Consider the following 26,467-nt stretch of genomic DNA (forward strand, 5'->3'; position numbering starts at 1 on the left):
TCTTGAAAGTGATCACAGTTCAAGAACTTCATGAATTCTTTGACTCTTCAGATCATGTGGTCAAAAAAATCGTTTTTTATTGTTTGGTTTGTAAATAAAAGAGGGCAGAGAAGAAGCGAGACACTTCTGTTGTCAAAAAATTTGGAAATTCAGTGTTGAGATCTCTAATAAATTATCCTTAAACTGGTCATCTGTAATATGAATTTGATGTTTTAAACATGAAAACGGGGCTTTAAAATTTAAATATCTTCCTTATAATGTGCAATTTCTTTCCAAGAAACATGACCCCAGACTGCCACATGGTAGCACTGTAACTATGACCCAGAAATTCAGTTTTGGAAAGGTCACATCTATCACAGAATAAATCTGAATGACATTAAATTTGAGTTCAGTGTTCTTTACAAGAAAAAGACTCATGATCATTAAAGCCTGTCATGTCTGTTGTTGCTGTTGTTTTTTTTGATAATTTGCATAACTTGAAAAACAGTAAAGTGACTGTATTCACATCAAATTTGGTATGCAGCATTTACAGGATGGAGCTACATAATTCTACAATAAACAGGCAGTATCAGTCAAAAGCCATGACCACCATCATTAAATGTTCTTCACAAAGGGTAAAGGATCTAAAGATGGTCTAAAGGGTTTGCACATACCCAGTACTTTTCTGCCATAGTGGTTTTCAGAGGGCTTCACAATACTTTACCATTCACCCGTTCATATACCAAAGGCAACAGAACTTCCCTGCAAAGTGCCTGCCTGCCATCAAGAGCAACTAGGAGTTCATTGTCTTGCCCAAGGACACTTCGGGTTACAGAGGGGCATCAAATGGCCAACCTTGCGTTTAGTAGGCAACTCGCTCTACCACCTGAACCACAGCAGCCCCTAGAGCGGGGATAATCAGGAAATTGGCCACAACTTATTTACCATTTCTCAATGATCATATAATCTTGATAAATATGTTCATTATTTGTTTAGCATTGAGCCATCCAATAGGGGGCACCTTAAAACCCAGACAACACAATTTCACCGATATCGGTCCAAATGGTCAGTGAGCAAGCATTAACCAGTCTGAAGTTTTTATATCGATTGGTTCATGTTTTACTATTCATCAACATCTGCCATTATATGCTTTTGCTGAATTTACTGTGAGCTGAAACCACCCAGAGACATGCAATTTTGTACAATAGCTAGAAGTCACAAAAAAATATGATCCCTACTCGCCTTGTTGTGGTGGTGTTATAATGTACAGTTCTGTTAGGGTGGACATCACTACGTGACAAAACTGCTCTTACTCACCAAACAACTTGCCATGTAAAACCCCTTTACACAGTCTCAGTCATATTTTAAATGTATGAATGCATTTATTTTATGGCTGCATGTTGAAGCTTTAACCTTTATGTTCTTATATTCAGGATTTTTAAATTAAACCCCGTACTTATCATTACATTTATGGACATTGTACCCATTCAGTGTATTAGCTTTGTGTAATTTCCAGTCATCTTTGAGAAGTTTGCCTCTCATTTGCAGGATTGTCATTGCATTCCCTCACATGACATTTAAATGCTAAATGCTCTGTATTTACATAGTGCCTTTCTACCTTTCTAGTGCTCAAAGCACTTTACAGTATATTTCTCATTCATCCATTCACACGCCACTGACGACAGAGCTTCCATGCAAGGTGCCTGCCTATCATCGGCAGCAACTTTGGGTTCAGTGTCTTGATTAAAGACACTTCAGCATGCGGAGGCCAACCTTGCGATCAGTGGACAACCTGCTCTACCACCAGAGCCACCAATGACTGAATACATTTATTGATGTATCGAAGGCATTGGAAAGTTCAACAGAAAGAGGATTTTGAGGCGGATTTTAGGCTCAAGCTAGACTTGGATTTGGTTATTTTTAAACAATTTGTTTATTGTTTTTCATCTCTTTCCCCACCCAGATTTTAGTTGTGTTTTTTCTTCCCCATCTTGGTACATGTTTGCTCAAATGGTAAATGATGGGTTTCTCTCAATAATTATATAAGGTCTCTGCAAACTCCACCCAGAAAAAACCCACAGAGGCAAAGGAAGAACAAGCTAACATTGCTAACCTTCATCGTTTAAATCCAGAGCCTTCTTGCTGTAAGGTATTACCTGCTGCACCACCGTTCAACTAATTACCATACCAGTTTTGTGGTCACAAAATACCCTTGCATATAGATGCGGTAAACTATGTTTTGCTAGCTGAATGTGAAGGTTAAACTAATTCAGAATAATATGGTTCATTAATCTTGCACAGTTCAAAAATTCAAATGAAGTAACAGTAAGCAAAGCACATGTTCTAAAGGAAGATCAATAAGACAATTACCAAGCCTTTCTTAAATCTTTCACGTGTTTTACCTGTTAAGTATACAGTCTTTTAGTTTCATATAGATTGTTGCCTCATAGTAAAAAAAAAATGTTTGAATGTTTCTGATTGGCACCAGCTTGTCTGTGAATATCTTTGCGTACATATATTCATGTGTTTGAGCATCTGTCTGTGTATGCACATGTGCTGCCATGTCTCCTCCTTGCCAGGTCAACTGTGGATTGCATAACAGCTGCTGGTGGCTGTCGTCTGCACTACAATGTGTTACATAAGACAATTTGATGTTCAGAATTATAATCCGGCCTGTGCTGAGCACTCCCCATCTGGGATTTCCAGCTTGTCCTCATCCTGAGCTCTGTATTCAGCTCGCCCCACAGCTCTTTCACTCATATGCTACTCTACATGTAAAGATGGGTCAGAACGTCCCCTTTGACATTCTGGGGACTAAGGCCAGAATTTACTATTTTTTGTTGCAACATGTACCATAGTAATTCAATTAGTAGCTGTCAACATTCAACATGTGTGGTGCCCCAGTAGCTCAAAAGGTTGAGCAGGTGACCCATAAACAGTGGCTGTTGTCCCTGACATAATGGTCATGGGTTTGAATCCAGCCCATGGCCATTTGCTGCAGGTCCCTTCCCCATTCTTCTCTCCACTTTCCTGTCTACTACCCTGTCAATAAAGGTGAAAGGCATAAAAAATATAATATTATACACACACACACATGGTAGGGTTAGGGTTATATATATATTCAACATGTATGACATATAGTTTGTGAACTGCACATGCCAAGCACCACACAGTAAATGCCTGCAGGTGAAAAATATGCTGCTGACTGATAAACCAGTGACTAATGAGCAATGTGCTCTTTGACTTGAGCTTGCTCGTAGATCAAATAATTACATCTGATGTGAACACTGTTGCAGTGATGAACCCCCAAAGAAAAATCACCAAGATGGCAGTTTCTGTCAGCTCTGCAGGGCTTGTTAGACTTTTTTTATCTCATTGTTTTTGTTTGATGGTACGCTTAGAGTTAACAGCAACCATGAGACTTATCTGTAGTCAAAAATGATGAATGTCATATAAACGGCCCATTTGCCTGTATGTATAAATAGAGTATATTTGCATTTTATTTCTTTCATACAACAAATGTGTAAACAGAACTGTACCATAAACACCATTGGTGAATTGCATCCTTGTTGTTTTTGTCGCCTTTCTTCTGTTGGGAGATCTATTTCTTTTTGTGACTGTAGTCTGATTTTTCTATTTCAGTATCAACACCATGATCCTATAGCAGCACTGAGTCCTCCTGACAATTGTGGCATTGATGGTTTAGAGTTTAGGTAAGTGTGAAGGCGATTTTTCATGAACAACAATACTTTTTTTGTGAACACCTTTCTTGACACCAAAGGTCGCTTAATTTATTGGTTCTCACTTGAAAGCATTCACCCAGTGCAGGTGGTGTTTAATTGATTTACTGTTTCTGACATCAATATTGGGTTTTGTCACACTGGTCTGGGTTGGCGTGCCACTAAACAAGAACTGCAAATCACCTACCAGCTCTAAAACATCACCTTTTAGCTCATCTAGCAGATAGTCAGGCTGATCAATGAGGACTTGCAACATCTCAGATTTTGGGATGCAGACACTTTGCATAGAGTTATGATGCACATGCAAATCCTCATTACGGTCCGGCTGTAAGCCTCCACTTATGGTGCTATAATTGGGTCAAACGTCACGTGCGCGTAACTCTCTCTCTCGCGCACGTGAAACACGTACCCCGCGCGTGCGTAGCAATGTCTCCGCACGCAAAAAACACTCTGCGCGCACGGAGACATTGCTACGCGTGCGAGGAGCCTCGTGGAGCTCTGATCTACGCGTGCAGGGAGAAGACTTTTGACCCTTTGTGGGCGGCTACCAGTGCTCGCCACAACCTCCCTATGATTGGCTGTCTGCGACAGCAAGAACTCACCCCCCACGTGGGATGCCACTGTATACAAGAGAGGAAATGACACAGTCCGCTGAAGCCCCTTTGATGCTGCTGCCGCTGACACGCTGGGTTTTGGACCGATTCCAGTCAGTCCACCTGGGTAACTGCCGTTAGCAATGGAGCTAACTAATGTCCAATCGCTGTACTAAAGGCTGACAGCCCCGCAATAGAGCACTGAGACCTCCCGTTTAGAGCCAGAAATACGTGGAGACACTCACCCACCGGCAGTTGGAGATCCGGGCTCAGTTCTGTGTGTGTTCGGCGGAGCTGCAGTCCATGGGCACAGCAGAACAGCGGCAGCAGCATCAAAGGGGCTCCAGCGGACTGTGTCATTTCCTCTCTTGTATACAGTGGCATCCCACGTGGGGGGTGAGTTCTTGCTGTCGCAGACAGCCAATCATAGGGAGGTTGTGGCGAGCACTGGTATCCGCCCGCAAAGGGTCAAAAGTCTTCTCCCCGCGTGGGTAGATCAGAGCTCCACAAGGCTCCTCGCGCGCGGAGACATTGCTACGCGCGCGCAGAGTGGTTTTTGCGCGCGGAGACATTGCTACACGCGCGCGGGGTACGTGTTTGGCGTGTGTGAGAGAGAGTTACGCATGCGTGACTTTTGACCCAATTATGGCACCATACCACTGGCTATTGCAGCAGATGTGGAGTGGATTTTGCTAAACTTACGCCTGCTTGGAATTATATAGCTTTAACATAGTCACATGACAAACATGTGACTTGCACCTTCTATCAGGAGCTCCAAAGACATTATTATACTTACCATGCCTCTTAAGGATGTCACGTGGATGTGTTTGGTTGCAGGAACTGGATGCAATTAGACACAGGATCGGGCCACATCTTATTTTAAACCTGGCTACAAAAACTGCTTAAGTAGAAAGTAATATATTTTGGTGACCCCCAAATATTCTGACCATTGACTTTCATAAAACTGATGGATGTAACAGGACAGAATCACTAGCTGCTTCATAGCACTCCAATCAGAGGCATCTGTACTGATGATGACCACTTGTGCATCAGGATATCCTGATCAATGAAATATGCTGTTTTTCCACTGTTAACTTGATCAGCACCTACCACACTGGAGAAGCTTTTTCACCACATTGGGTAAGCTTTCTGAGCAGTGCACAAGCAACTGTGGATCATCAGTACAGACATGCTGTCTGAGAGTAGAGGCTCCGCAGCAGGTTGTTTCGTTATCTGCCATGTTTTCTGTTTTTTTTTCTTGTCCTGAAAGAGCTGACATGAGAGCAATGTCAGACAGAGAAATATCTGAATATTTTTGCAACTGGGCAAAACAAGTGATTACAAATACCAGATATAACTGAGAAGACAGCGACTCAGACATGTTGTTGACTGTGGTATTAGGTGTTACTTCTGATCTAGGCATCACTTTGCTGCCAGCCACAGTGTTACCCATCAGTATGACGATGCTTTTAATTGGCAGCACAGGACAGACAGCGATGGGGAGGAACTCAACAACAAGCTTAGACTTAACATGAAACCTATGTATAGGCCGAGGACATATTCCATCTCTATACCATGCAGGGTTTCCTCTACATGTAATTGATTGTGGCGCACCACCACGGCAAAATAAAAGCCGCCACACCTTCAGAATAATGTTTTTTTTAACCTTGTTTTTATGTTGTTTTATGTTTACAGTGAACCTTTGCTATAACACGGTTCACCTTTCACGGCTTCACTGTTTCACGGATTTTTTTAGTGCAGTTTTTTTATGCTTTTTTTAAACAGTTCATTGTGTTCTGCATCCTGATTGGCTAAGGGACTGACCAACGTGAACAGTCTCCGCGCCTCGTCTCCTCTGCCATACAGGCCAGCGCTGCCTGCTGTGGAGCGCTGGATCATTTCTCTCCTTGGTCTCCATGTAGTGAGACACCCTGAAAGACGGAGCCGAAGGAGCAGCCTTATTCTTTTCCACCGCCGTCTCAGGCCACCGCAGCCGCGCTCCCCAGGAGAAGAGCGCCGGCGCGAGCCTTCCCCACCCCCGACTGCTCCAATAGACCTTTTTCCGAAACGTCATCATCGAACGTCACCGCCGGTCACCGGCCCTAGCAACGCGATTCCGCCATTTTAAGAGGGGTATGCTTTGCCTTGACGACCATTACTTTCCCACGTTTCCCTCCCGAGTTGAACGACCAAAAGCAAATATGCCCAAAACCTGCGCTGTTTTTGGCTGTAGTTCTCAGTCATGGAGCAACAAGAACATTTCCTTTTACAGGATTCCGACTGAAAAGGGCCAGAAAAGGAGTTTATGGCTCAAAGCATTGAGGCGGATTAACAATAATGGAACCACATGGAGCCCACAGTCAAAATGGTCCTATGTTTGCAGTCAGCATTTCGTCAATGGTATGTTGTGTTTCATGCAATTATTAACCCTTAACTGATTTTCTGAAATTATTAATTAATAAGCTTAACCCGTTGCGCTTCAGTGTCCCGCCCGCGGTACACTTTGAAATCTGCATAAGCAATTTGCTAAATGTCTGAAACTGCAAACACGATTATACAAACACTATACGCCGATGGAAAGCTTAGATTCTCATGAATCCGCTGATATAAACCACTTTCAGATGTGATTACCACAGCGGGTAATATAAACACATTTGTCCGACAAAAACGAATATCCATCCATCCTTTCTCTGTACACGGCTTCAACATACACAGCGCGACTCACATTTCCGGGTTCATTATGACACACAGATGAAAATATTCCACAAAAAACGGCCATAATCCAACCTTGGACATCCAGACGAAACAAGCCAGTAACCTATTTTGTCCAAAACATGTCTTGAAGTCGGTATATAATCCACGAATAGGTCGTTTTCAAGGAAATGCACCTCGCGATGCACGTCCAATATTCCCTGTATTTCTCGTCATATTTTTATTTACAAATAGAATATTACAGATTTTTTTGTACTAAAAGTGGCTGGAATTGACTGCAGCTTATGATGTCTATAATTATCTGAAATGTTGAGGGCTAGCTACTTAGCTTAGGCTAGTGCTAGCTGTGCTTCCCACAAAAAGTCAGGGGTCTTTCTACTCACACTGCTATTTTTAAACCTTCTCTCCTCCCTTTCGTTCTGCTAACTACTATGCTGTAATCAGCAGCATTGTCCTCATTATTGTTAGCACCTCATACCCTTGGGCCAAGGGTGGGTAGAGCTCATTTACAGGTATCTGACTCTTAGTTTTGATAATGCACATCTAACTAATATACATACACTACTTCCACTTGAAATTAAAAGGTGTAATGGCTCACCCCGTTAGCTTAACATTAGCTTAGCATTGCGGAGCTGGTGTAGCCCTATCTTACAAAGCATTTATCATTCTGACATTGACCTGTATGCACAAAAACGTATAAATATAAGCATACCTCAAAGAAAACGTATGAGTCCAGGCTTTTATAAGTCTTCATCTTCTCCATTGTGTGGATGTCTGGGCTGTTGATAAGGTACTCGTAAATGGAGTGCCAATGAAGATCTGGACACGTAGTAGGGTCGTTTTCCCATGAAACCAGAGGAATTTGGTACGGACATGACTGCAAACCAACCAGTTCTATTTTTTCTTTATACCGTAGCTTGGCTTTTGGCTCAAGATTTCCGAAATAATCACCAGACGTTTTTCTCCGGGTCAAAACCGCGTGGTTTCGGTGGTCAAATCATGGTTGCTAATGACTTTGTTGCCCCCTCTTAAAATGGCGGCGTGCGTTGCTAAGGAAGGTATGGTCACGTGTCCCCGACTCTGACGTCACTGCGAAAAGGTCTATTGATTCAACCGGCTCGCTCTCTGAGGCAAGAGTACCGCCGCGGCGTCCACCTGGCTGCAGCTGCAGCGCTCCCCCAAGTGCAGTATTGTATAATAACTGTAAAAAATAAAGCTGACTACTTCACGGATTTCGCCTATCGCGGGTTCTTTTTGGAATGTAATCCCCACAATAAACGAGGGTTCACTGTATATTAATGACAATTATTGTATTAAATGTGATTTCGGCACAAAACGTGGTGTTTTTCGTGAAATGTGAGGCTGCTGCAAATACCCTACCTTTATTTTGAAAAACCAACACCGGAACACCGAAGTCACTGCCTGGCACCTGCCTGTCTAACTGCTGCGCGCGAAATGCGAAGTGAGTAGAGACAACAGTCCGACGTGGAGGGAGAGAAAAGGGTGAAAGAAAGGGACCTAAACTAGGTTGTATTTGATACAGTTTTTTTCAAACCAGTGAAAACGAAATATAGATGGATTAGGCTACAGAAAAAAATCCTGAGTCGTGATAAATGTGTTATTCATTGTTTAATACAGGATATGCATTATCATTATTTCAGAGAGATTCATATTTTTATTTTATTTTTGTACCATTGACACTTGTTAAAGAGAGATTAATCTAGGCCTAATAAAGCATGTCGAGTCTTTGGTTATACAGTAGAGAGATAATATTTTGTTGGAGATTATTTTTTAACTGTAAAATTAAATTTTCTGTTGATAGAGGAAACCCGTTACATTTCAGATAGATGTTCTGAACAGCACGACATAACGTTAGCTTAGGTCATGCCCAGGTAATTTTCTGCCATGACTCTTTTCTGGTCACATTTTCAGATGAGTATATTAAACTATTTTCTCAAGAAGAGAAAGGTTCCAGAGGAAGAGACTCAGGTAACCTTACATAGAAGCTCAATGTTCTTGAGACTTTTGTCGTGATGTAATTCCCTCAAGTCAATAGAAATGATAATGATGTGCACCATGATAAGTGCAACATTTAAATATTACTAACATTACCTGCGTGTTATTGGTGATGATGTGAACAAATTTAACACTTCCCAATAGACCCTTTAATGACCCACGTCACGAATGACGTCACAGCTTTAGCTGGAGGCAAAAGAGGAAGCCCGTGACCGAAAGGCGAAAGACTGAGGGACTAGGCTCTATCAACTTCTCTAAAATGTCGTCCTGCTGTGTTTTTGGATGCCAGAATAGGAGGAATGACAATGGCGAACGCAAATTAAAGTTTTATAGGATTCCACCGAACACTCGTGCTCAGAGGGAACGAAGACAGTTGTGGTTAAATGCACTGAGGCGAAAAGACTGGACAGAGACGATCAGCTGCAGTCAATTCCAGCCATTTTCAGTACAAAAAAATCGCTAATATTCTATTTGTAAATAAAAAATATTCAATTCAATTCAGTTCAGCTTTATTCCAGACACTGGGTCCAAATACACACACCATAAGGACAAGGACACAACAAGACACAGAAAAAAATACAATCAAAAACAATAACCCATTAAATATGACGAGAAATACAGGGAATATTGGACGTGCATCGCGTGGTGCATTTCCTTGAAAACGACTGATTCGTGGATTATATACCGACTTCAAGACATGTTTTGGACAAAATAGTTTCCTGGCTTGTGTCGTCTGGATGTCCAAGGTTGGATTATGGTCGTTTTTGTGGAATATTTTCATCTGTGTGTAATAATGAACCTGGATGTGAGTCGCGCTGTGTACGTTAAAGCCGTGTACAGAGAACGGATGGATGGATATTCGTTGTTTGTCGGACAAATGTGTTTATATTACCCGCTGTGGTAATCACATCTGAAAGTGATTTATACCGGCGGATTCATGAGAATCTAAGCTTTCCATCGGCGTATAGTGTTTGTATAATCGCGTTTGCAGCCTTCGGACATTCTTTAAATTCCTATGCAAATTAGTAAGTGTACCGTCGGCGGTACACTTAAGTTTAACGGGTTAAAAATGCTCGAGTTTGCAGCGCAAACTCCCAGCGCAAACTATATACTCCCAGTCCAGCTTGACTTCTCGCTCCGCTTTTGCCTCCAGCATAAGCCCCGCCCACAAAAAACGTCACAATGTTTGTAAACAAATAAAGGGTCTATATTATATTAGATAAGAGCGCAGGTACAAGTAGTGCAGGAGGTGAGTAGAGGAGAGGCAGGGAAGGAGGTTGAGCATGGTGAGGCAGCAGAGAGCAGCAGCGAAGGAGAGAGAGGGAGGAAAAAAACAAAACGGCGAATGGGGCCAGCTCTATCCGTCCTTGAGCCAGCTAGCGGCCATTGCGTTGACATTGCCCATATCATCCGTCAACTGTGAGAGAGATTTCTCTACAATGAGCAGGGTCAGACATTTGGTTATTAGTAAACTTCAAGTCAGAGATGGTTTGGTTTCTCTCAATTTTCTACACCCCACTCACTTTTAATTGTTTTATGTGTAGGTGAAGACAGATCTCAGGAATAGGCTGCAGGGGGATCATCTGGCAGCGTGTATGCTCCTCAGCATCAACGGACCAGCTCTTAAGGACTTCCCTTATCAAAGAGCCTTAGCGCTCTTCTTCAAAAGCCACGGAAAATGAAGTGCTCTGAGCCAGGCTGCAAATCAGATAGACAGTGCAGTTGCAGTTGCAGATGCAGTTTCAAATGTTAAAAAAGTCTCACAGGAGACAGAAGGGCACAGTTGTATATAGTTTTGCTACAGCCTTTTACTTTATGCCTCTTTGTTTACTGTTGTTGCCACAGCACTAGGATAAAGCAAAGGCACAAGCTCTGTGGCACTGGCAGATTGACACCTCTTCTAGATGCTGCTTTAATTTGTCGTTGTGTTTGTTGTTACTGCAAGATAGTCTTTTGTTATTATTTTCAATTATTGTACTGGAAACCTGATAATAAATAATGTATTTAGAAAAACATTCAGTTTGAAATAGTCATAATTTCACATTTCAAAATTTGTTGTCGTCGTCACCCCCCCCCCAGTTAAAAAAAATCCTGGAGGAAACCCTGCCATGTCTTGCAAAAAGATACCAGCCGCTGCTCAGCTGAGTCGCCAATCAACGGCACAAAGCCTTTAAAGATTTCAACTTAAAATGCAAGCCAGCGTCTCATTATTGCAGACATTAAGCGTCTGGCTGCAGAGCTCTCATGGATTATTCTCACACCTTTGAGCTGCTGTGGAATTTGTTGGGCTTCAGCGTCAAAGTCATATAGTCAGCTATTCCTCAGCCTGCATCTCTGAAAGTACGCTTGGAAGGTCAGATTTTCTGAGGCCCCTTTTCCTCTTGGCTCGACCAAAGACAGAAAAATGATATGTTTAGCCATCCGTCCATCCATTTTCAATCATGATCATGCCTTTGATACTTCTACTTCAGTAAATTTTTGGCACTCTTTACCTTAACCAGAGTACAAAGCAGTTAGTTCGTCCTTCATCACAACTAAAAACGACATGGTGTGAAATTTCATTTCGTCTTACACACCTTTTGGAGTTGCTGAGAACCGTTGCATTTTCTTGATCTATGTATACTTTGATCCAGTCATTTAGTTTCACAATTACCTAGTGACTATAAGAAGAATGGCTACAGATACTACACTGCGTCAGAAAGTAAATTAATTAGTGACTCACTCGTTAAGTCAATGGGAAAAAAATGCAGCTGCATATGTTCTGTTTATGTGCCACTGTAGCTACATGTAGCTTTCATCAGGCGTTCTTGAGTTGGCATGCTGCACACTTTACACCTGAATTCTGGGTCATTGGTCTCTCTGGTCTGATCTCGCTTGCAGGCACTTACACCTGCAATAATAATAATGTGAAAATCAACCATGGTCTCTGTTTACTGCTTCTTTCCAGTTAAAAGATGTTGGTGTGATATGCTGGAGGTTGATGTTGATGGTGTAGGTGTCCGAGCTGGTACTGGTGTTGCAACTGGTGCCGGAGTGCAGGGTTCTCGCCAGGATTTTTTTTCAGCGTAACGGCAGGTCCTCCTGCACGCGCGCGCGCAATAGACGGGAACGCGCGCGCAATAGACGGGAACGCGCGCGCAATAGATGGGAACGGGTCAATCGACAGGAAAGTACGGCTGAGGTGGGGAGACATAAATTAACCTAGGTAGGCAACCCAGTTGATAAAAACAAACGCACATGGCATTATCTGTCAAAATAACAGCGCAGCGGCCCTAATCACAGTGTTAACCCTTCCTGTTCGGCCCCCGACCGTGGTCAGGAAGCCCGGGGTTAACTCCCTTCACTTCCTCAGCAGCCGTAGAGGCAAAGACACAGGAGCCCAGCCACATCGAAGAACACTGCAGCCTTTATTGTCTATAAACAGTGGCTGAACCGAACAGTACCGCCAAACCAGCAAATACACACCTTCTCGCCTCCTCCGACTGCCCGTCTCTCTCACTCGCTCTCCCCCTCCCTCCCACACAGACACGCTGCTCTCTCTCCCACTCTCATGACGGAGCCACACACTCTCATAACAACAGCGTAATCTTTGAAATGCGCTGGCGTAGCGGCCCTAATCACAGCGTAATCTTTTAAACTGAGCGTAACGGGCCGCTAAGACTGTGTAACGGCCCGTTAGACAGCGTAACGGCCCGTTACGCTGAAATGCGCTGGCGAGAACCCTGGAGTGGAAGCGGCTGCTGGTGCTGGAGAGGAGGCAGGGGAGCTTGGGGGCTCCATGACCGAGGTGAAGAAGGCCTTGCATGTGGAAAGGGATTTTTTATTCTTCTTGGTGATGTCTTTTTGGTTTTGATTTTGGTGATTTGGAGGCAAATTTTGTCTTGCTTTATTTTCCACTGTCTCTCTGACTGAATGTTGGTGTTCGTGGTAGGAAAAGTACTTCATTGTTTTCTTCGCTAAACTATTTAAAATGCACAGTAAAAATACCGTCAAAGTCATGCATTCTTTTTATACCCAAAAGTTGAAGAATAAAAGAGGTTTTCTCAGCACAATGTACTGACATATACTTCCATTCAAGATGGAGCTTTTAATTCTGATTTAATTCTGAGCAGTTTAATGAAACACACTGCATAATGTTGTATTTTGTCCACAGAGCTCTGATCATTCCCATCAACACAACACTAGTGTCTGTATAAATTTACATTTAAATACAGTATGTATGAGAAAAAAACTTTATTCTGTTCTGAATTTGTTTAATTTTTTCTCCTTAAGAAAACAAAACAGAGAATAGCTATCAAAAAGAACATAAAGTAGTACCATTAGATCAGCTACAGATCAATAAGCAGTATCAGTAGAATTAGTATTGTTAAAATCTTAACAGTACTCATCTCTAGTCATATCCCTGAGATATGACCTGACAAAGGTGGAGGAGGATGACCAGGATGCTGCCAAGGGGATGTATTTCTCTCAAAACACCTCTAAGGTTGTGGAAGCAGCAACCCCCCCTGGTAGAGTGCGTGCTGTGAGCTACTGAAAAGCCACTCAGGAAAGCTCACCTGACAATGCTGGCCAGCCACCAAACTCCGGGGATATGCCCAAAATGCTGAGCTGAGCTTGGAGTTCCAACACGGCTTTTCATAGTTTCTCAGTCGGTCCTCTGGAAATATTTCCTTCTTGCAGGTGTTCATCCATTCATCTCTGGATTTCCAACTTGTGCAGACGTGCTTCTCTTTTGCTCAGCTTCAGCTGGGTCATGAGGTGGGAAATGACCGTCATAACCTCTTGATGTTTCTTGGTTGCTATCATTCCGATTGAAGTCCTCTGGTTTCCTGGTTTGTTGTTTCTCTTCATATCCTGGAAGGACATTCTCTGTCATGACACTCAACCAGGTTGTCATATCCCCCCAAGGGAAAGGGGGAGGGACTCACAAAACACTGATGTTTTGTGAGTCAGGTGTAAATAAATATCACCAGTTTTAAGAAAACTTGTTTGACTGAGCTTAGTAAAGAACTGACACCATTACTTCAACAGGAAATAATTATAACGGAGGTACGGCAGAGAGTCACTTTAACCATAAAACAGTTCACATCAGCTCAATCCCTGTATCACCACAATTTACCCACTGCTTAACAGGACAATCACTGTAAAACACAACCAATACACGCTTATAATCAAAGAGAACAGGTAAGGTCAGTTTGAGATTGTTGTCTCTAAAATGTGATGCTATGAATGCTAATAGTATTGGCATCAAGCAGTTCTCTGTTTTCCTCAGTGCAGAAGGGGAAGCTCTGTGAGGGTCTATGAGTGTGACATCGGTACGTCAGGCTTTAGCTCCACCCCCTGACAGACCCTCAGGACTGAGACTAGAGGAGGTCAGTCTCACTTAGAATACAGAAGTCACTTCTTTAATTTTTACTTTATTTCTTTGCTCATCAACTTTAACAATGGGTCTGAGCACAGTGACTCTCAAGTTTCATCGCACAAGTTTCTTCTGTGTGAGTTTTAACAGTTATCAAGCAGTTTTGGTTTTTCAGAATTAAACAGGTTCTTTTCACTTTTTCTTAAATTCAGGGGTTTCTAACAAGTGAGAATTTTTTCTTCACTATTCAACAGTTCTCGTCCTGGTAAAACACAGCGACGGGTTACTTTGCCTTTTTCTGGAATGAATAATTTCCCTCTCAGACTTAAAAATGAGTGATGAGCAATTGTATTTTATTAGCTTTTCATGAAAAAAACACTTGAGGGGATTCTCTTTTTAATGAGACAATGACATGTGGATCAAATCCTACACAGGCAAAGAACAATAACAATCACGGCTTGATTTATTAGTCCACTGCAGCTAATTTATCTGAAAGGTCTTGTGGATAACAATCTGCATACATTTTCTTTAATAGATAGGTTATATAATAGATATGAAACTGAGATCTTACAAATAATTACAAATATATTCTATAAAAATCGTTTTTAATACATGTACGCTACCAGTCAAAAGTTTTAGAATACCCCAATTTTTTTCATTTTTTATTGGAAATTATGCATATGAATGTCTCACTGTACTCTGAAATGAAAACATAGAACAAATAAACAAATGAAGTTAAAAAGCAATTGAGAAACCAAAATGTATTCCAAATTTTTGACTCATCAATGTAGCCACCTTTGGCTGATATAACAACTGAACACACTCATGGCATTCTTTCCACAATGGAAATCAAATATTCTTCAGAAAATTCCTCTCAACTCTGTTGCAAAAGTTCCCATAAATGTGTGGTTCTTGTAGGTTGCTTTGCTTTCATTCTTCTGTCCAGTTCATCCCAAACCAGCTCCATGGGGTTTAGGTTTAGAGGCTGTGCTGGACACTCCATGTTTTCAAGCCTACCATCTTGGTCTTTTTTTTTTTCTAAGGTAGTTCTGCAGAGCTTGGACTGATGTTTTGCTGTAGGATGATCCTCTGACCAACTAGGAACTAGGGCTGGACCCGAATATCCCGAATATTCGTTCGCTACGGCACTATCCGGAAAATATTCAGAGCTCGTCTCTTCCCTGCCCCTTCGGCCCACTTTGGCTCATCCCGCCGTGTTCTTCGGCTCATCTCGGCTCCTCCATTCGTGTTTGTAAACACCACCCGAATGGCCGGATGGCTGCTGACTCTGACGTCACGCTTGACTTCGTTGCATAAACACAAGACAAGATGTTGAAGACCTCCGCTGCTTGGGAATTCTTCAGTTTAACTGAAGACAAAACGAAGGCAACATTTGGACCCGGGAGACGAGACGAACGGATCCGAGTATTCGGGCCGTCTCTGCCACCATATCTATGTCTGCCACAAGCCGCCGCCGCGCCGTCGCCATTGCCGCCCCCCCAGTCGGACATTACGGGGCGGAACGAATATTTGGATATTGATCTTTAATAGGGCCCGAATATTCGGAGGCCAGAAACCACTATTCGGGCCAGCCCTACTAGGAACATACCAGAGGGTTCTGCATGGCGCTGCAGAATGCTGTGGTAGCCATTTCCTCACTATGTTGCTCAGTCGAAAATGGCAGATGAAATCTCTGACGTAGCTTCATATAGACTTTCCCTAAACCATAACATTGAACAATCTTTGTTTTCAAGTAATTTGAGAGTTGTTTTGAGGCCCCCATGTTGCCACACTTCCCTTCACAGAACAACTTGCAATTGGTCATTTTACTGGGGAGTGGTGCATCGTACTTTGCAATACTAGACTTTCTTCCACAGACATTTAAGCAGTCTTAGTGATGGAGCTGCATTCAAGACACTCAACCTAGCGTTAAGAAGAGCAGGAATCAAACGGACAGAAACCATCATAAAATGTTATGTGTGAACTAGTCACAAGACTAAACGAAATGAGGGGTGGTGGATGATTCTACCAAGAGCCCTAAATCCTGAGAGTGGCTCTGCAGTACGTGAATAATAGTTGCAATGAAACTGTTTCACCATGCCCCTGAGTGAAACGTGACCCTTGTGATGAGGTTTATATTTACCAGAGGGAGAAATAATCTGGCTCTCTTGTTGTGTCATGCCAGCCTGAAAATAATCCCTGTGTGTGTGTGTGTGTGTGTGTGTGTGTGTGTGTGTATGTGTAGTATGCGTTTACCATGGAACATGTAGGGTACAGATGTTCGTTCTCTCTTTCTCTCTCTCTCTCTCTCTTTGTGTGCGTGTGTGTGTGTGTGTAGTATGCATTTACCATGGAACATGTAGGGTACAGATGTTCATTCTCTCTCTCTGTCTCTCTCTCTCCCCTCTCTCTCTCTCTCTTTGCGTGCGTGTGTGTGTATGTGTGTGTGTAGTATGCGTTTACCATGGAACATGTAGGGTACAGATGTTCGTTCTCTCTCTCTGTCTCTCTCTCTCTCTCTCTCCCCTCTCTCTCTCTCTCTTTGCGTGCGTGTGTGTGTATGTGTGTGTGTAGTATGCGTTTACCATGGAACATGTAGGGTACAGATGTTCATTCTCTCTCTCTGTCTCTCTGTCTCTCTCTCTCTCCCTCTGTGTGTGTGTGTCTCGTGAGGGGATAAGTGCAGGCAATGAATAGCATCTGACACACTCCCTCTCCTCTCTGCAGCCTGGCCAGTGTGATGCCATGCCCGAGGAAGGCTCTATCCTCTGCTGAGAACCATGCGCTGCCGCCTGAACCCTGCTGGAATGAACCGACTGAACGGGGCTTTTAACGCTCTCACCTGTGGATTTGCAGCGTCAAGATGCCTTATTTGACCAAACCTCTATTTTTACTTTTCTGTCTGGTTCTCACCGGGGAATGCCGTAATCACCGTCATCGGGTGCGGAGATGGACCGGTACCGTAGAGAACCAAAAGCATGGAACGTAAGTGAGGAAATACATAGAACAATAAATACATGTTGACTTTACAGTTAGCCGATTGGTAGCAGAGGAAAATAATGATGCTGTTTTATGTCATTGAGGATTAATTCGAGGGCCCATTAGATGTCAGCACTAACTCTTTAACCGGGGTCAACTGATGATGGTTTAAGATGCTTGGCAGTACTGGTGCCCATGGATTACTTGTCATAGTATTTAGGGGGGAAAAAATCACAATTATGAAAAGACAGCAGAACTAAATCACATCTACTCCATCTGCAGTCAAATATGCACATGCAGGATCATATGTAATTAAAAACAAATGCTGTAAAGGCATAGAACATGTTGAAATGGAACATTTTGCCTTTAATGATTTTGCCCAAATGATGCTTTCATCTACTGGTTTGGTTAAAAGAAACTCAAAGTCTAAACTTTGTGTACTGCATTATTTGTTCAGAAGTAGATCTCACAATTAGGATGTCTTCTGTACATGATTTTTACAGTTTCACCAATAACAATATCAGTTTAAATGAAGTAATGACAACATTCAACAATTTATAGACTGCACTTATATCAGCACAAAATGAGTATCACTACGTCAAGTCTATCAATATTCACAGATAACTAAACACAGTATGCTACTAAGGGTATTAAAGATGACAATTATCACAGCATGACATTATATTAAGATAAGAACTCTGATACAGTTCCAGAAGTGGCATGGCTGCAGCCAGGGTGACAGGGTTTCAGTTGCTTTTGGAAGTTTGAAGAGCAAAAGTCATTTTGCCTTTGGTCTTTTTAATGCAATACAGCAATGCAGGAAAAAAGAAACAAGTTGTAATCACACCAGAATACAGTAAATGAGCAATTTATGAAATTCCATTCTATATTGCACATTTTTGGAGCATTGCTTCTAATCTCTTAATAACCAAAGCAATTTTTCAGACAGCTATTTGACAGTAAATCTCATCTTTCTCTAGCTCCTACGCAAAGAAACCTCCAGATGTGACCAAGTCTCGCAAAATGAAGACAGAGCATCTGCTCAAAGTAGATGACCATGACTTCACCATGAGACCAGCATTTGGAGGTAAGTGTAAAAAGCTTTGACTTTGATAAATCATGAGACATGCTGAAAACTCCACAAAAATCTGGAAAGGGAACTGTGATTAGGCTTGCTGTTAAGACACATTATCAAAATTGATACAGGTGGCGACTTCTTGCTAGTGTTAGATTTCTTAGGTTGTTTGAATCTCTTTAGAGTAATTTATATTGTTTCTTTTTTCCTTATTTTTTGCTGGTAAGAAGTTGAGTTCTAAGCAACAGATCATATGAAGTTTTGAACAAATATCTCTTTGGAACAAGCACTGATGACATAGAGGAGTACATTTGTTTCAGTGTATCATGTGTTCATTAAATTTCCAAGATTAGTCAGGAAAAGAAGCAACCTCCCGAGTATACATGTAATATTTATATATGTGTATTTAAAGCTGACTAGATTGTGTATCAATAGATTTATACTATTTTATTTATTGAAAAGTGAATGCAAGTGTTGCTCTCATTTGCATAACAGTGGACGGTTTACCCAACAAACTTTGTCAGTATGAACTTATAGTGAATATATTACTGTTTGACAAATAAGCAGACATACCGATGTGGAAACATCAGCTATGGTGCATGCTGCCAAAACCCAGTGTCTTGACTTGAGCACAAGCTATGTTTTAGAAAAAAATTATTTGTATAGTGTTCAATGTCCAACGTACAAACAATATTTTAGGCTTCCCTACTAATGTTGTGTGTAATGGCCACTAAACCACTATCAAATTTTTGTAGCGGTTAAATATTAGTAGAAGTGTTGGTCTTAAGTATCTATTATCAGAAATGTTATATAAGACATCTTAAGTTTATATAATATACAGTACATTCAAATTTTGAAACATTTTACTACCCTCCACGTTTTTTACATTTTGTTGTGTTTCAAAGTCATCACTCATTTTACTTTATTCTCATCAATTTACACACAGTGCTCCACAATGACAACCCAAAACAGGTTACTGGAGGGTATTTTTTTTTAAAGACAGAATGTGGAGTTATCTGATTTACATATTCTTATGACGTTTGCAATATAACATTCTACTTTTATCAATGATCCTTGAGGTGCTTCTAGACCTTGAAAGGAGTGCATCTCTACATTCATAATTCAAAAAAGCACATACAGAAATGCCTAAGGCCTAATCACTAAATCTTCACAAACTCACGTGAAGTCACAGCTATTGTACGAGTTAGTAAGTGGTAAAAATGGTGTAAAAAGAAGGAATGTAGCACACTATCATGACTGTACATTTTGCTTAGAAACAATGCATTGCCATTAGAAAGAAATATGCACAGGCTTGTTTTATTCACTCTTTGGTTAGCTGCTTGGATGGTCATGCCCTGTTTGTGACATTACAGCATCTGAAATGTTTTTGCAAACTCAGGAAAACCATGAAATCCTATGTTTCACTTCGGATATAAACAACTTCACAAATATGTAATAAATGAGCAAATATCTTTCTCATACCATCAGAACTTGGTTTCTATACTTTTATATGGGAAGCAGGATAACCATGTAAAGTCCCTCAGGAAAGTGCCCGTTGTGCCTTATGTGTGATTCATAGAACAATTAAGTCACTTAGCTGTTTGACAGGGTGACTGCCCTGCGCTTTCATGCCCTTAGCAGAAATGTGCCTCGAAGTTCATGAGTCTGTGAGTGTGGAGACTAGAACTGGGCCAAGATCTAGGTCACGGTCAGAGTTGATGGTGTATGTTAAAATGAAAACCAAGCCATGAAGTCAACAGAACTGTTCATACACATGTAAGATTGGATTTTGTACGAGTATATATTCCTCTAAAATGGAACAACTGTGGAAAATTTTAAAGGCTCTGAAACCTTGGAAAGCATTAATAAACTTAAATGCACTGTAATTGCTTCTCTTTGAACTTAAGACTTCGTGCCGCACTCCAGTGGTTTATTAATGCACTGGAAGTTAGGGTCATGCCAAAGGAGGATAAAATAGTGTCATAATCTGCACAAAATCTGCACCAAAATATTCAGACTTGTAGTCCCTCCTATGAGCAACACTTCCAAAACACTTGTGTGTTTTCTAAAAACAAATTAAAACACACATTTCTTGTTTAATTTTGTAGCCCAAGTTAATAATCCTGACGACATCATCATCAAATTACCACCAATGTACTCACATATTGGCCTCCTCATGAGAAGTAATATGATCTTTATGTGTAAAGTTGGTGGACTACCTCTTTAACACTGCAGCAACCTGCAGGAAGACTGGGCTAAGGAAATAACTTAGGCAGTGATGCTCATGTGCTATAAGGTATCTTTTTTTATCTTGTATAATCTTCTCAAACCATCAATCTCTCTCTGTAATACTATAGATACATTTTCAAAATGTTGAATTTTTTAATCTGGAACTTAAGAAACAGTATATATGACAGTCTAACCAGATACAGATACGACTTTTTTTCAAATGACGACATTGCCACAGTAATGTGAAGTTAAATGCTGTGGTGGCAGTGATGGAGTGTGAAATAATTAATGTAGTAGAGGTAGCTGCAGTGCATATCAACAAACACCAGGGGGCACATGTCAGCAGTCAGTACCAAATGGCAGCCATGATAGGCAGGCATCTGACAGATGGAACAAAGAGTGACAATGAAACTCTTTGGGAATGAGTCACAGCACGGTTCAATTTTCTACCAGGCCTTTAGAATATACTTAGATATGAATTTCTGTGAAAAATTAACATCCATGTGGCTTTATTGTATATCTATGTGTGATTTTACTGTGAAATGGCCTCTTGGCTCAAAAGGTGCTCTTTGAACATTAAGGTCAAAAGTGCAATTTGCCCAAACATCCTTTGCTTCTCCTGCTTGCTTGATTTCCTAAGGATTTTGAATGCGGTAATTAAATAGGGAACGTTCAGGTTACTCTCGTAAAGTTGTCTCATAAAAGCACAAGATATTGCTAAAACACAATAATAAAGCAAAACAAAAGACTTTTTAAAGTTATATTTTTGGGCTTCTTAGCCTTTATTATAGTTTGAAAGTCTTGAACCCATGACTACTGCATCAGGTGTTATAGTCCCTGTTTATGGGTCGCCAGCTCAAGCAGTTGAGTTGCAGGGGCACCCAACAAAAGACTTTTATCATCGCTGTTTTATTTGAATTGAAGCTCCTACATAAAACTCAAATTAGTTCTGGCACAGTGAAGTTGATCATCAGCTTATCAGCTCCTCATGACCAGAGGCTTAATCCACCAACAGTCCCACCCAGGGCTCCAGCCTGTGACTAAATGTTTGAGAGAATGCAAGTAAACATTTCAAGTGGTCGCATTTGTACAAGTAAATCACAAAGCTGTTTTGCCATAGCTCTAACTGATATGGGCAGTGACTGTGTTAGCTTTATTGATGAAAAGTAATATTTTGATTTTTTTCAATGGCTCCAGCAGTTTGTCCTGCCGAGTGTGTAAAATCAAACTGTGTGCTCCAAAGATAAAGGCTGCTGGTGGAGAAAGACAGATTCTTGGTCATCTTGGACAATTGTGCCATCTGAATGCACTATTTCACCCTTTTCAAAGTAATTTCGGTCACACGCCACTCTGAGTACACCAGAGATACCAAGCAGCACCTACAGTAAGGTGCTCAGGAAACCCAGAGACCGTCTTATATGCACTGGACTTGTAATCAGTAAATTGCAATAGGATTTTAAATTTGATGGGTCATCACATTTACACAGCTTTTTCAGTGTTTACAGCATTGGTTATTAGCTCAGGAACACACAAACCAATTACGTACAAGTTCATTCATCGCAAGTGGCGCTACTCAGCCAATGAAGTCTCTGCATTGCAGGTGTTAAACATCACGGCTCTGCGTTCAGAAAACAGCTGAGAGGTGAGGGACAGATAGGAAGAGGACAAACATAAAAGGAAAATAAATAAAGCAACACAGAGAATAAAATAGTCCTGCACATACTGACCATATTTGGCTCAACATACAGCTGTGAGGCAGCTTTCTCAACTGTGAACATAGTCAAAACTAAATATCATTCCAGACTCACCAATGAGCTCCTTCAAATGTGTTTGAAAATGACCCTGACACCATTCAGGCCATGATTCAAAATATTGGCAGGGCAAGCTGCTGCTCAGTTGTTCCATTAAGCAGCAAGGAATATAAGGGGAGTGATGTAAGAGAGGAAAAAAAAGTAAAAGTGTTCAATTGTTTTTTTTTGTTTTTTTTTTAGGTATTGTTAAAAATGTATTTAAGATGGTTCAGGTTGTTCATTCATTGTTTTTTCAAATTCTGCATTTTATTTTAAGATGTACACTTATATAAAAAGTTATTTATTAATAAATGTTGTCAAAACGTTTTTGAACCATACTGAATTTATTTGATTTGACAGTCAGTTATTGATTACAACAGACAGTAATAAAACTACGAGGTTACATCAACATATATCACACTTATTCAAGTAAGACAGTGTGATGCTTCAAAGATTTTTCTTTGACTGGACTTCTTTGAATATTAGTTGCATATCCCTGATATAGATGCTCAGTTAAGGAAAGTGGACTTCATTGATGCTCTTTTAATGCTCTCGCACAATTCAGTGGGATCTGTTTGAAACTGAGTGAAAACACGAACCACATTTTTTTTGCAGTCAGACTGGCTATGGTTGTTTAGAAAAAAAAGGGGAAAAAAAAATTGGTCTCCCCACAACCATCAATCAGTCTCTAACTATGTAATCAAATTAAATATTATAGGTAAGTATAATAATATATAGGATAATATACCTTAGATTTGTTGATAACACCTCGTGTTTTAAGCGCGTTATGTTAAAAGCAACTCGACTTTATGTCTAGATTATAGCAAATGAGTATCTGCCCCAGGACAAGTTAGATGTATTTTGGGAAGTTTTGCGGATGCTTTGTTATCTCAATCTATGCTGAAATATGATCATATGGTCTGGCTAGGGCACCTTAATTATGCAACAATAATTATTTCTCAGGCAGCTCTTTTGTGTCCAGACTTCTCAACCTTTTTTAAATTGTGGATAAGTTGTGTATCATCTTGATATCAGGACTTTCAATCAGATTAACTGTTGAAAGAGCATAACCTTTCTTTATAAAGACACACTAGCATTGTTGGCCACCCCAAGGTTCTTATCGATGCTACTGCCTGAGCAGGTTTTGGGGTCTGTTTTAATAACTTATGTTTTGCAGATGGCTAAGGGACTTCCATCTTTGCCTGCTAACTTCCAGCCTACCACTCTGTTATGATCTATTCCCCTTCCTGCAGAAAGATACAGTTGTGCTCTTAAATTTACATGCCCTGGCAGAATTTGCAAAATATTTACCATTCTTTAATGAAAACATGGATGATGAGGCAACACAAATTTCTTTTTATTTTAAATTTGATTCAGACTAAACTATGGGGCTGTTTCAAAACACACAATCCTGAGATGTTCAAAAAAATTTCATACACTTAGTCCTTAATTCTCCACTTTAGCAGAAATGACAGCTTGTAGTCTTTTGTGTGAGTTGCAGATCAGTCCTTTTATTTTCTCAGATGATTAAGCCGTTCTTACTATTCTATACCTATTCTTCTTGGCAAAAGGCTTCCAGGTCTTGTAAATTCTTGGCCTGTCTTGCATGAACTGCATGTGTGAGATCCCCCAAAAGTGGGTCAATGGCTGTGTCCGAAATCGCATACTAACGTACTACATACTACATTCTCAATGAGTATATACTGTATACTACGTACTATAAGTATGATTAGAATGCCGACCGTTCACACTGTCGTATACTACTCCGTTTCCCATAATGCATTTCAAACCTCCGACGACAAAAACCGGAAGTACGGCTATCAAATATCTCGGCTGAATGCCGGCTTCAGGTCGATTTTACGCTAACAAACAGTCGCATAATTAATGTGGCAATTTCAAGCCGGCACTCCTCATGCAGTTATTAGCCAGATTATGCGAATCGTTTCAGTTGTAGCTGCAGGCTACTCGAGGTAGCTGCTACTTGTTCTGTATGCAAAGCGAGCTGCTGTAACAAGCTGCTAGCATTCAGTAGCACGTTGTGAGGCGTCTGACAAATTTAAAACGTTGGTCAGAAAACGCCTATTTCTCAAATCTGTGGGGTGATTAGGATGACTACTTAACCACATAAAATAAAATAAAAATCACCGCGGTCCGGCCACATATCCCGCGGAGGCTTGCATTTCGGTGGATAGCTCGCAAAGCATTATGGGGCGGTTGAGTATGACTAGTGTGGTCACCGCGCATACTTAAAATTTTTCCGGATATAGTATACAACCGGGTATTTCTCGCGTACTCAATCTATTCATACTATCCAGTGTGAACGCACTACATACTTATTTTGACGTCACATTTAGTATGAGTAGTACGTTAGTATGCGATTTCGGACACAGCCAGTGATATTGAGGTCAGGAGATTGTGATGGCCACTACAGAACCTGCATTTTTTTCTGCTGTAGCCAAAGACTTGTTGACTTGGCCTTGTGTTTTAGATCATTGTCATGTTGGATAATCCAAGTGTGTGCAGCTTCTGGACTGATGAATGCAAATCATCAGTGCTTTTCCAGTACTGATATCATGGATTCAAATGGGAGAAGGAAGTTTTGCATAACACCAATGCTTAGTGGCTGATGGATGGCACACCAGTCTCCTGATACAAAACTCATCACGAAAGCAGCCATCCAAGAAAAACTGTCAAGAATGAAGAGCTGGACAGCACCAGGCCTCAACATAATCACCAACAGGGGGGCGGCATGGCTCAGTGGGTAGAGTGGCCGTCTTGCAACCAAAGGGTTGACGGTTCGTTCCTTGGCCCGTCGCGCTGGTGTCGAGGTGTCCTGGTGGGTCGTGGTTAGCGCCTTGCATGGCAGCTTCTGCCATCAGTGTGTGAATGTGTGTGTGAATAGGTGAATGTGACGTATCATGTAAAGCGCTTTGGATAAAAGCGCTATATAAATACAACCATTTACCAAAACCAACTGGCTAAAGAAGCTACACTCTATGGACACTGAGCAAATGAACCAGCTGCTAATGGATTACCCAAGGACAGAGAGTCCTGATAATGAAGGATTCCCAGAAGGGAGCAATTCCAGCCAATTACTGGCCATATTTCTTTGCACAGTGTAAAAACTAGTGTCAGACATCATAGTGTCTAAGATGAGTATGCACATGCCTCAATTCATAAGCAAGTCCCAGACATGTGTTGCACCAAGCACCAGCTACTGATATCAACAAAGCAGTCACTGGAGACTGTAAGACCACAAAACTAACCTGTGGACTGCCTGGGCTGATTACTATATAAAGAAAATTGAACTGAATTGAATTGAAATGAATTGAATTGAATTGAACTTCCAAATCCAGAGTGACAAACTGTTAGTGGCGAATCAACCAGGCACCATGGTGGTCGATAAAGAGCAGAACAAGGCAGCAGTGATAGATGTAACAAGCCTAAGTGACAGCAACATCAGAAAGAAGGAACATGAGAAGCTCAGAAATACCAAGGACTAAGAGAGGACTTAGAAAAGATGTTGAAGGTGTACCCAGCGGTAGTACTAGTGGTGATTGGAGCACTCATGGTCTTAACCTCTTAACTGGGAAAGTGGCTTCAGCACATCCCCAGAACAACATCTGAGATTTCTGTTTAGAAGAGAGGAGTCCTCTCAACAGCTGATACAATGAACACTCAAGCTCCCAGGAACTCTGGTAGAAGACCTGAGCTTGAAGGATGCAGAAGATTCCCTGTAAGGGCCAGTGGGGAGCTTTGTTTGTTTTTTTCTACACCTTTAACTCAGAATTTTTGGTGGTGGAATCACTGAAACTCATGTGTCTTTGTCACGTGAAAAAAAATGCATTTTGGTTTTTAAAGGTCTTCTGGAAATGTCTACTGGGTCAAAAATATGCTTACAGAAATGCTAATATTTGGTTTAACATCCTTTGACCATTTTCACCTCAACTAGGCACTCTTGGTAGCCATCCACAAGCTTCTGGTTACATCTTTGA

At 41.2% G+C, this 26,467-nt stretch overlaps 1 protein-coding gene across 1 annotated transcript in view; it reads left to right on the top strand.

Moving 5' to 3' along the window:
- The first annotated feature begins 3,602 nt into the window (after positions 1-3,602).
- gabrr2a (gamma-aminobutyric acid type A receptor subunit rho2a) overlaps positions 3,603-26,467 on the top strand; it is a 60,415-nt gene continuing 37,550 nt past the window's right edge. Inside the window, 4 exon segments of the mRNA XM_022219422.2 lie at positions 3,603-3,692; positions 17,127-17,252; positions 17,255-17,384; positions 18,359-18,465. Of these exon segments, the coding sequence (XP_022075114.2) occupies positions 17,180-17,252; positions 17,255-17,384; positions 18,359-18,465 (310 nt within the window). The 5' untranslated portion in view covers positions 3,603-3,692; positions 17,127-17,179.

This window comes from Acanthochromis polyacanthus, chromosome 1 (genome assembly GCF_021347895.1).
Source record: "Acanthochromis polyacanthus isolate Apoly-LR-REF ecotype Palm Island chromosome 1, KAUST_Apoly_ChrSc, whole genome shotgun sequence".
NCBI lineage: Eukaryota > Metazoa > Chordata > Actinopteri > Pomacentridae > Acanthochromis > Acanthochromis polyacanthus.